At 37.4% G+C, this 12,467-nt stretch overlaps 1 protein-coding gene across 4 annotated transcripts in view; it reads right to left on the bottom strand.

The window, feature by feature from the left end:
- The window catches only part of LOC149831912 (protein ANTI-SILENCING 1-like), a 135,222-nt gene extending 126,064 nt beyond the window's left edge, over positions 1-9,158 (bottom strand). For all 4 annotated transcript variants that reach the window (XM_090014216.1, XM_090014217.1, XM_090014219.1 and 1 more), the window contains exons 1-2: positions 9,024-9,158; positions 2,499-2,864 (exon numbers count right to left, since the gene is read on the bottom strand). In XM_090014216.1, coding sequence (XP_089870342.1) covers positions 2,499-2,852 — 354 coding nt within the window. In that variant the 5' untranslated portion in view covers positions 2,853-2,864; positions 9,024-9,158. The remainder of the gene's footprint in view (positions 1-2,498; positions 2,865-9,023) is intronic.
- Positions 9,159-12,467: the final 3,309 nt, after the last annotated feature.

Below are 12,467 nucleotides of genomic sequence, written 5' to 3'. Positions count from 1 at the left end.
AATCATTTTGTTGAAGAGTCAAGGCTTTCTTTTGGAGGTAGTATTTGTGAGACAAGTCCCTTGACGTATACATTTTTTCAAGGTATAACCAAGCTTCGGAGGCCCTTTTAAATTTGATGATGTTGGCATTGATCTTGGTTTCTACGGACGAAAAAATCCAAGACAATATTTTGAAGTTCTTCATTTCCCACTCATCATGCCTTTTGGAATATTCTTCTAAGGCCTTTTGTCTATCTTCTCCTTCAAGAATTTTGATTTCCCCTTTCTCTATAATAGAAAGCTTGGGTTCGGGTTCCGATATGGAACCTTGAACATAACCCCAAAGACCTTTCCCTTTGATATGGGCTTCCATGTTGCCGGCCCAAACATGGTAGTTTGAACCACTAAGTTTAAAACCAAGGGAGAAGTGGGAGTCTTTTTCACCCATTATGGAGAGGAGAAGATGAAAAATAAAGCGTACCTCAACGGATTTTCAACCTTTCCTTGACAAAAGTTGCTTCTAAAATATTGCCCGGAGCAAATGCTTTACCCAAAAACTTCACTAGCTTGAGGGCACGATTTTCGAGGTGCTTCACAAGAGGCGAGATACACGATCTTCTTTCTTCCAACGAGGCTTTGATACCATGTGAAAGTATCTCCAACAAGATACTAATATCAAGACCTTAATATTCTTGATATTGAACCCACCACGAAAGCACAATAAGAACACTTTAGAACACTTGTGCACAAAAAGCACAACCCACAAATAACTCACAAATGCACAAAGGCATAAAAAATAATGGAATCAATTTATTGAGAACTTGGGCTTTGACTCAAAGCCATGAGAAAATACAAAGGGGAGAGCCCCTATTTATAACACCACAAGAGGGGCCTTGGAGGGTCTCCACCCATAGTCGTTGGAGCCCCTCCAACGGTCACAAATGTGACCGTTGGAGAGGGCCCAACGACTATGTTGGTGGGCCCCCCAAGGTACCTTTTTGGTACACATACAAAAAGAAATGAAAAAAAAACAAAAAGAAAAAATAAGAATAATTACAATCACATCCATAAAGTGAATGTGCGCAAAAATAGAGGAAAAGACTAAACTACCCTTATGACTAAACAAATAGAAATATATATTTTATATATATATTTGAGTAGATACATATACATATATATTAATATATGTATATGTATTACCATATATATATATATATATATATAAAATATATATATTAAATTATATGATTATGTACATAATTTAACAGCCCACATATAGACGTTGGGCCCCTCCAACATCTATATGGATCCCCTCCAAGGTCTCCATGTCTTGTATTATAAATAGGGGCTAAACCCCATTGTATTCTTTAAGCTTTGAGTCAAAGCTCCCTTCTATTCAATAAACATTTTATTTTTATGCCTTTGTGCATTGGTGATCTCTTGTATCTATTGTGCCTTTGAGCACACTTATTTCAAAGTGTTCTTGTGCACACATTATACGTTGAGCACTTAGTGCTTTTTATGCACTTTGTCTCTTTGAAGACATTTTCACAGTATGTACATCCATACAAGCAAAGGCATGCATTGTACTAATGTAAATAAATTTCAATATAAAAACTAGGAAAAGTAAGTTATATACCTAGTCTTATCAAGAACAACTTATATGCTCCTAGGAGATGTTTCTTTTTCTTTTTGGGGGGGGGGAGGGGGGGGGGGGGGGGCTATGTTTCCATGCACTCATTGCTAATATTTAACCCGCTCCATTTTCTGCTCTTAGTAACTATATTTTTTCTTCATTCATTCACTTCTAATGACGAAAATGCTTTACATTTTGCAGTATTGGCTTACTATGTTCAAAAGAGCTTATTAGTATATAATGTTTATTTATTTGTTGTGACACTACATATTTTGCTGATAATTTTCAATGGTGAGCAGTCATCCCAATGCTTATTAAGTAAATATCACGATGACAAAAATAACAATAAGATGACGTTGTTGATGATGATGATTGGAAAGTATGATGAATCAATGCAAGCATTCATTCTATAACTTAAAACGACCAGCTAATTATGTTTAGCAAATTCGCAGCTCAGAGAAATACCCTAATTTAGAAGGAAAAGCAATTATGACAAGCTCACTGGCTATAGAATGCAACTTCAAGATTAACAAGCCAATCTGAGGGATGCTTGAATGCACACACTTTAAGAGGGATGTGCTGGATACAGCTTCAAGATTCACAATGCTAAGTATCTCACTTCTCTAGATAAGTGGGTCCATTCTAGCAAGCTCTAAAGGTTTCTTATAATTTTGCATAATAATCAAATTAAAATTAGTTATTCAGGAAAAATTCAAGAAATGGAGCAGGAAGTCATACGCCAGATAAATTCAAGTATCATTGACCACAATTCCTGATCTTTTTTTTTATGAAAGACAAACCACAAACAGAACGAGCAATAGAACTGACAAACCATCAGAGCAACTAACAGAAAATAAGAGAAATGAGAATATTTTCATTTTACCAAAGGATTCACGCCAATAAGGCCAGCACCTTCACCAGATGCCAAAAACAATTCATTCTTCTGTGCTTGATGATTCCCCAGCCAGTTCAGAATTTCAATGGATCGGAAAAACCACAAGACCTTAATTTTCCTCATTTTAGGATCCCCGTACTCCCAGATCTTCAACAGCTTACCAATATAAGGCTCAGGTTCATCTGCTGTGTGCAGGTATACAGAATCATAGAGGAAATACTCTATGCCATCATAAGTGAACGACTCATAGAACTGAGCAGGTTGGTCAGCATAGCGACCAGCTCGTCCTTTTTTACCCCATGTAAAATTGCAGTCATCTCCATCAGCTTCTGAAATAGACATATCCGCACTTCCCTAAAGGGAGGAAAAAAATCCAATTTACAACAAACACTAAATTCCATGGTATAATGAGTTCCCAACTGGAAAAAAATCAACAAGTGGAGCTTTAAATGAACATTAGCTTAATCACAAATTTGAACACAAAATTTTCTTTGAAGAACTTAAAAAAAACTATGCAACTCAAAGAAAGGATAAGAAAACCTAGTAAGAAGACTGCCAACTACAGCAAAAAAAATGCAACAGATAAATGGACGAAGTAAGAGGAAAGGAAAAAAAAGGATTGATGTAGAAGAAAAATGATTGTGATAAACATGGGTGAAAATGAAGGAAATGAGGGAAGAAAGAGAGAGGGAGAGAGAGTATTGCACTGAGCTACACCCGGGGAAAGAGAAATAGTAAGTGTTTAGTTATTAAAAATTAGAATAATATAAAAAGCATGAGTCATCAATCGACCATTATGCACAAAGATTTTCTACACACAACTTCAAATTTCTCATAGGCATGTTGGTTCATGGAACTGAAAATTACATTTGAACCCATGGTGTTATGTACACCATAGTTACTAGAAAACGAAATGGAGAGAGAGTCCTTCTACACCACCTCCATTAAACCCTTTTATATTGGCTTCCTCCACATATTTCCAACAAAGAGAGAGAGAGAGAAGGGTGGGGGCAGAGCGGGGGGAGGTTTGACTACTTTTGATACATTGAAATGGTCATAGATAACTTAAAGACTATGTAACACGGACTCTTCTAACAGGACACCACACCCGCATGACACTTGGACACGGCTTCCTTCGTGCCAGGTGAAGTCAACCACACTGAGGTTTATTTCTGTCTAAAAGTATATTCAGTTAACCCTAAATGCACACACATACACTTAGTGTTAACTTAAAACTGTTAAAAATTATATATATATATATATATACCCTCCAAGCACCCCCGCACCCAAGTTTTTTTAAAGTGCCGCATCACCGCATCCGCAGCCGCACCTATGTGACAGTTTAAAGATAGTGCTAGGAAAGGAGTGCAATAATGAGGGGAGGGATGAGCAGGGTAATTGATCAGTACAGAGAGGGGCAGTTTTACCTACTTTTGACACAATGAAATAGCCACAGATAACTTGAAGATAGTGCTAGGAGAGAAGTGCAAAAGCAAGAGGGACGGATAACAGAGCACTTGACTAGGAAACAAAGTGAGAGCTCGCATTTTTTAATATCAATTAGTTTCAAAAAAATGTTTAGTTTTCGTATTTCAAAATTTATGAAGTCATCTGAATTTTGTTAATCTCATTTTCTTAACCAAACACCTGAAACTAAAATTCTAAAAGCTTCTTTTCACAATAGCCCATCAATCCAGTGGGTCTATCGAAACATTCTCTTAGGACCTGCCTGGATGCAAATCCAGATATTCGGTTTTGCAGTTTTATTTGTTTTAGTTTTTGGGAACCTTAAACATTTGAATTTGAAAAAAGTGATAGTATTTGGCTGCACTTCCAAACCTGTAAAAATATCCAAGTTTTAAGTCTGCATGTTTGATACCTTATTTGAAACACTCTATGATGCATGTTTGGTACCTTATTTGAAACTCTCTCTCTCTCTCTCTCTCTCTCTCTCTCTCTCTCTCTCTCTCTCTCTCTCTCTCTCTCTCTCTCTCTCTGGTTTTTTATATTTACATGGAGAAACCACCCCCAAGATCAGAGACCTAGTCACGATGGCTTTGTCGTACGTCTCTAAACCGAGAAGAAAGGGGGGCTCAACGGGAAGAGGATGGTAACATGAGAGAGCTGAAAAGATGTCATTCACGACTAGGTTTGGATCTCAGGATCTAGACCCAACTCGGTTTTATTTTAACACATGCCCATATATGGCATAATGTAATTTTATGTTGTTATGTAATGGGTATTTTCGTACCCTAATAGTTGCATCAGCACATACTTAATGGAAAGCCAATACCGCAGACCCTTATTGGGTTTTCTGCAACCATTGACGCCTCTCTCCCTCTCTACTCATCTTCTTGTGATTGAATGGTGGAATACCATTTTCTAACATGGTATCAGAGCAAGAAATCCATCCTTGAAGATCGTGTTCACCCATGAGCATTCGGTCAAGCCTCTTTGTCTTCTTCTAAGGTATTTCTCTCTTGGTTCATATCGTTTCAAAGACCGGAAAGAGAATTTACTTTAGAGCAAACAAAATAAAAATTTAGAACAGATATTTGAATTTCAGAGAACTCGGCTGCCTTTTCCTTCTTTTTTTAATTTAATAATAATCTGCAGACCCGAGGCAGAAAAACAGACTATGCAGTAAAGAAAAATTGTTCTGAAGAAAAATGAGTATTCAATCTTACCTAACCACGCAATATCAGAATTCATGTTTGCGTGATTTCAAAGTGAAAAAATATGGTTTTAGTCGGTCTGTTCTTGACCATTCTCTTTTCATATTCAAATGTAAAGATATAGTTACCCTGTTATTGATATATGTTGATGACATTATCATTACAGGTAACTCTAATGAACATATTGATCAGGTTAAAGAACTCTTGAACCATAGATTCAAGATGAAGGATCTTGGTAAACTGCGATATTTTCTTGGAGTAGAAGTTGATAGGACTATTGAAGGCATGACACTTACCCAACATAAGTATACCATTGATGTTCTTAGCAAGGCAGGTATGACAGATTGCAAGCCCCTAAGCATACCCAGTGTACTTCATCAGAAACTTAGTTCCCAAGATGGAGATCTGTATGAGGACCCTACACGATATCGCAGGATAGTAGGAATGCTTCAGTACCTTACCTTCACTCGGTCTGATATTGTCTATTCTGTCAATCAGGTATCTCAGTTCATGCATCAACCGCATATTGGGCATAGGGAAGCTGTCAAACGCATTCTTCGATATTTGAAGGAAACTATTGGAGATGGTCTTGTGTACAGAAAGATTATGCATGACCATCACATGCATGAACTTCTTACTTACACAAATGCAGATTAGGCAGGAGATGCAAATGAGCATAGGTATATCTCAGGATATTGTGTTTTCATTGGCTTAAATCTTGTCTCATGGAGCAGTAAGAAACAAAAGGCCATAGCCAGGTCGAGCACAGAAGCTGAATATAGGTCAATGGCAGCTGCTACAGCCGAAGTAACATAGATCAGACACCTGTTGACAGAAGTAGGAGAGTCAATTTCTAAATGTATTTTATTGTGTGATAATCAAAGTGCCATAACATGTCATTTAATCCTATTTATCACAGTCGTGCCAAGCATATTGAAATTGATTAACATTTTGTACGACAGAAGGTCGAAGAGAAGGAAATTGAACCAGAATTCGTTCGGATTGTTGATCAAGTTGTTGACTTGTTTACAAAAGGGCTTATCAAAGATAGATTCCGGATGTTAAAAGGCAAGTTGTTCATGGTTCAAAAACATGTACAACTTGAGGGAGGGTGAAAAGATGTCATTCACGACTGGGTTTGGATCTCAGGATCCAGACCCAACTCGATTTTATTTTAACACAAGATCATTAATGGCATAATGTAATTTTATGTTGTTATGTAATGGGTATTTTCGTACCCTAATAGTTGTATCAGCACATACTTAATAGAAAGCCAATACCGCAGACCCTTATTGGGTTTTCTGCAGCCATCGACGTCTCTCTCCCTCTCTACTCATCTTCTTGTGATTGAATGGTGGAATATCATTTTCTAACAAGAGCAAGGAGGTCAACCTGTTTCAAATATACAACATGGATTCTGGCAATGCAATGTAGTTAGACCCTCATGTCGATCCGAATAAATCAGTCTTTCCACAGAGGGTGAGTCAGGGCCTACTAGTCAAGAGGATAGCAAGTTACAAATTCTCTCTCGGTAGAACATGTATTTATATTACTATAGGTTAGGTGGGGTTACCATTATCAGAAAAATTATTACGGATAGAGAGGATCCTACGAATGATTAACAAGTATCTAAGAGATTCACTTACAAAAAATGGGACCAATCCCCCCATTGTGTATTGGTACTTATCGGGTATAAAATAAATCAGATTCTCTTTGTTCCTGCGAACAGAACGGAATTGTTCCATTATTACTATCACCAGCGGCACGTATTAAATGTGAACCCTTGCACCGAGATAATCCATTGAATGAGGTCCATAGCATAGCATAGTCTTTGATGAAGGGGTATTTTCATGGGTTTGCCTTGGTATCATGTTCATACTGTCGTATTGAATGATCCTGGTCGCTTGCTTTCTGTCCATATAATGCATACAGCTCTAGTTTCTGGTTGGGCAGCGTAAAACTCCATGGGCCCCTAGGGAATCACCATGCTTTAGCTTGTGCAAGGCTCTCTGAGGTTTGAGAATGTTAAAACCAACTTTTGGAAGCAATCAACTATACTTTCCATTGTGGTTCAATGTCACTCATAGATGAATAAAACAGATTAAGTTGTTGGGAACTATAACCTTAAACAAGGTCTCAATCTACTAATAAAACTGCGAAAGTAAATAAGGATCCAGGTGCATGTGCATTGCCTAACGTAGCCACATCACCTTGGCACTCTGCAAGCTGTATCAAAAGGATGTCCTAAGCAATCCACACTGCTATGACATTTGACTACACTTCATGTGTATTGTTAGCCACTTCCAACCTAAGTAGTTAAAAGCAGTAGGCAATGCCTAGGCAGTGAGCCCCTAAAATACTAGTTGGGGAGTAGGCAAACTGGGCAGTAACCCCATTAAAAAAATAAAAAAATACACAAAATATGAAAATGAACTGCAAAAATTAAGAACAAACATGTATGCAACATAAAATCAATCAACAATAAGCAATAGACAAAAAATAGCATGTCATCGAACACTACTCAAAAAATTAAGAACAATTGAATAAACAAAACATATAACTATCAATGTCAATAAAAGCTAAATAATTTAAACACAATTAAGTCTGAGCAACATTAAGTTCACATCCAAATCATACTAAAATGTGATATGTTCATGATAACTAAAAACATCACATTTAACTGAAGTCACATATGTCAATCTTAATAGAATTATGTTTTTATCAAAACATGCACTTAGAGAAAATTGATATGTAAAAACAGAAAAAAAACACGCTACAGCCATATACTAAGTGACTTAACAGAACATGTATTCATGCTTTTACCGAAACATGATATATAAAAACAGAAAAAATCATAATATAGACATATTCTAACACGAAATTCATAACAAGCCTTAATGGAAGATTGCTTTTACCAAAACTCATATTCAGAGAAACAAGATACATAAGAGCAGAAAAATCCAGAATATAGTTATATACTAACAAAATTCATAAATATATGTATACATACGTATATTCTAACTAAACATGCTTTCTCATTCTCACCCTCTCTCACTCAGCGGGAAAAGAAGAAGGAGATGAATAGGAAGACGGGAGACAGGGGAGGAAAAGAAGAAGAAAAGGAAGAAGAAGAAGAAGAGGGAGACAGGGGAGTAAAAGAAGAAGAAGAGGGGAGACGAGAGGAAAATAAGAAGAAGACGGGAGACTGGGGAGGAAAAGAAGAAGACGAAGAAGAGGGGAGATGGGAGGAAAAGAAAAAGAATAAGAAAAGAGGGTGGAAGAAGAAGGGGCGAGGAGAAGAGAGAGAGAGAAAGAGGGGCGTACGTCAGGTCTCCTCCTCCTCCTCCTCCTCCCCTACTTCTTAGTCGGTACGAGGGAGGGAGAGAGAGGGTGCATTAGGTTCATCCCCAAACCTAGTGCATTATTTTTGTCATCTATAGAAGCATAATGGAAGGAGAAAAGTTTCTCCCAAAACAAAATATCAAGCATGGGTATGCTTTTTTTTTCCTTTGCATTAGGTTCATTCAATAAGCAGACTTAAATACAAAAACGAAAGAAGACGTGGGTTTCAGGATAAGAGCAATACGACGCTAAAAAAAGATGAAAAAACACCACACAATTGAGAGCAAACCCCAAAAAGAAGAGGAAAATACAGGCAAATCGACGAATTCGGAGCTGTACGAGCACGGAAACGAAAAAAAGAGAAGCAAGAATTCACGATTAACGACTGAAACGAGAGGAGAGAACCACGACCCACAAAAGAAAACGGCCACAAAAAGAAAAACCTTAACAAGTTCCATCGTACATAGTAAGAACGCGATGGCGAAGAAAAACTTACTCTGCTACCCTTGAAGCTTCTTCTTCTATTTTCACCACCACCACCACCTCGACCTTGCCCTCTTGCCGGAAATAGGCATAAGGAGAGACAGAGAGAGAGAGGTGTTTGGCCGTTTGGGAAGGTCCGGACTCCGGGATGGATGGCCTTGTACCTAACCTTTTAAGAACCAAGCAGCTCGGATCTTGGACCGGTTCGGTTCGAGCTGAGCGTATTCGGGCACTTTTGCATCTGAGACTCGCCACACAGAGGCCGTGTCACGGTGATACGAATCGGATTTTCAATGAAGGCAATTTCTCGGCTATGAATCTCGTGAGATTTTCAAAAGAAATGTTTCTCGCGAGTTTGCATCCGCAAAATCTCTGAAAATATTAATTTTGAACAAATTCAAAAAATCAAAATTAAATAAATAATAAAATTAAAACAAATTGATTACACAATTAAATTTTACATGTAAAGAAACAAACAAATCAACTAGTGCATCCATGGTACGAGTAGGGGTGGCAATCGGGTGGGTCGACCAGTTGGTGGGTCAGGTTAACGGGTTGGCGGGTCAGAATACCTCAACACAAACACCACCCGTTTATTAAACGGGTCGGATGTGGCAAACACGAACACGACCCATTTATTAAACGGGTAACCCGACGTGACACGATTAACCCGTTTAATAAATGGGTCGGGTCGACACGAAACGACGACCCATTTATTAAACGGTTTGACCCAATAACATAGACACGATAACCGACCCAAGTAACCCGAATAACCTGTCTAACCCGAATAACACAATTAGAAACACAAAACGGGTGGTGGTGTGTGCATGTGCGGTGATGGCAACGAGGCGGAGAGGAGAGGTCTCGGGCTCTCGGCTGCGGCTGAGTAGGAAGGAGTTAGGTGGGGGACTAAAGTGTAAAGTTAGGAGTTAGGGTTAGCTACCTAAGGCTGTCACCCAAATTATCCTGTGTTTTTTATGAAAAAGAAAACAGTTTCTAACAATAGCAAAATACTCACCAATGTTTCAGTTCCTATTATCGTGGCCATCATCCAACCCCACCACAAACCATCACATGACCATAGCTATGCGTCTAAAAAGCATTCCATAATCATCAATAGTAGGTATGGGGAAATCGAGTCCCTTTATCTAATGCTTCTGGAGCTGTAAAGCTTCTCAAATGTGTCATTCAACAGCACACAAAAAGACAGGCTAGACACACATTGCATTATGAGATGGAACTCGTGTTGGATGAAATTTAATTTCAACTTACTTTATCATACATCTTGAAAAAAATTAATTTAATGCATAAGGCAAGATCATGCATCTTCACGATTAAATCCATTTCACGAGTCAAAATGATACTATTTCAGATGTCTTTTCCTTTAAGAAAATATCTTTGATTGTATTAAATCGTCCTTGTCAAAACACCCTTCATACAATTGACCGTAACCTTAGTAATAATCTTATACAAAAAAAATACATAAAGTAATCAGTCAAAAGTCTGAAAGGGATTGAGCACCTTTAAACTTAAGGATAAGAACCATATTAGTAGAATTGATATTCTTTGACTATCATGTTTTTCCAATGTAAATGTTGGATTGTCCAATAGTTGAAGAATAACTAACGTACATTGTATCGAATTTTCAACCCTAAAAAAAAAAACACAGTATTTTTATGTTGAAAAATACAATTCAATCAATGGTTAATTCCTATTATTTTGACCATGTAAACACATCCAGAATGCTTGGAACGATTAGAAGGCAAGGAAAAAAGTTTGTGGTATTTTAACACACAACTGGTCCTATGGTTTGGTTCTAAATGACTCTAAGTCTCAAATAGAGGCTAAGTGGAGGTGACATTGTCTACCTTGGCACCAATTTGATTGCTTGAAGCTCAAAGAAACAACTTACTATGTTAAGATCCAGCACGAATTTGATTATTGTGCTATTGGAAATTCCACAGCTAGGTTAATCTAGGGCGACTTCTAACTAAACTTGGTATTGCTCTTAACCACCAACCCTTTGGTGCGATATATGGGTGCTATTTAACCATCAATCATGAACACACACACACACACACACACACACTATATATATATATATATATATATATATATATATATATATATATATATATATATATAGAGGAAGAGTGTTAGCTGCATGATCACTTTTTGAACATGACCAAAACAAACTGGTGCGGAACCTTCATTGTGTGTGTGATGGATGCTTCGCACATGGTTCTGCCAACAACACCTTTAGCGGCAACAAAAGTCACCTCTAAAGGTCCAATACCTTTAGCAGCGAGTCTGAGACCTTTAGCGGTGACTTTTGTCGCCACTAAAAGTCTTAGCACCAAAACCCTTCCGCTGAGCGTCCATCACGCACTCAGCAGAAGTTGGTTTTTGTCATGTTCAAAAGTGATCATGCACCCACCACTCACTATATATATATATATATATATATATATATATATAATCATTTTGATTGTGATCACATTGCAAAAAGTCACCACTAAGCGTGCTATATTTTGAGACAAGATCAGCTCGATATAAAAGTGTTCTTACTTCGGTTCTTGGATCTCAAATCCCAACTCCATATGCCCGTTGGATTTGTGGGGGGCATATTGGTATACAAAAAGGAACTACTCATGAAATTGGGCAAGGATCCACCACTCTAGTTTATCATTCTCTATCGAAATCAACTCCTTAAGAATATCTAAGGCATATGATCCATAGAATTGTGAGGCATATAAAATGTATATTAGATGTAGCAATTGTGCATCAACAGTAATGTAATAGGATCATCAACAGTAATGTAACAAATGTGTTCCAAATGGCAGGACGGGTTGTTCTTATTAACTCGGCTATTGCTGCTATTCCTATTTATTGGATGATGTGCTATCAACTCTAGAAATAGGTGATTAACAACTAGAATATATGATGAGACGATTCTTATGGGAAAGTTCTGATCGAGTCACTAAGATGCATTTGATGGGCTGAGATGCAGTTTGCAAACCCCATAATGAAGGGGGTTGGGTATCCATTTTTTCCTAGTGTAACATCCTGATCTAGGACCTCTCGAGTTCGGGTTCGTAGCTATTACTACACATAGAGAAAAATACAAAGTAAGCATAGAGAAACCATGACATGGTTTTTTTTTCAAATAAAATAGTATAATAACATAATTAAAAGCCCTCAAAGGCTACATCGATCATTCATACATATCAAGAGTTCAATAAAATAAATCATAAAAGAAAAGTTTTATCTCTATCTGGCCGCCAATGAATACATGCTATAATTGCGGCTATGTTAATAAGTTTCTGCTCGATATTCTAGAACCTACACTTGTAATTATCAAGGAGATGAATCTACAACTCAATAAAAAGTATTTATAAGAAACTTAAACTTTGACTTATAACTGTAGTGGACTATAAGCATCTAATCTTAGTTTAGT

Source organism: Nuphar pumila, chromosome 7 (assembly GCF_984573655.1).
Source record: "Nuphar pumila chromosome 7, dmNupPumi1.hap1.1, whole genome shotgun sequence".
Taxonomy (NCBI): domain Eukaryota; kingdom Viridiplantae; phylum Streptophyta; class Magnoliopsida; order Nymphaeales; family Nymphaeaceae; genus Nuphar; species Nuphar pumila.
Note: the sequence above shows the minus strand (reverse complement) of the source record. Positions and strands in the feature narration are given on the sequence as shown.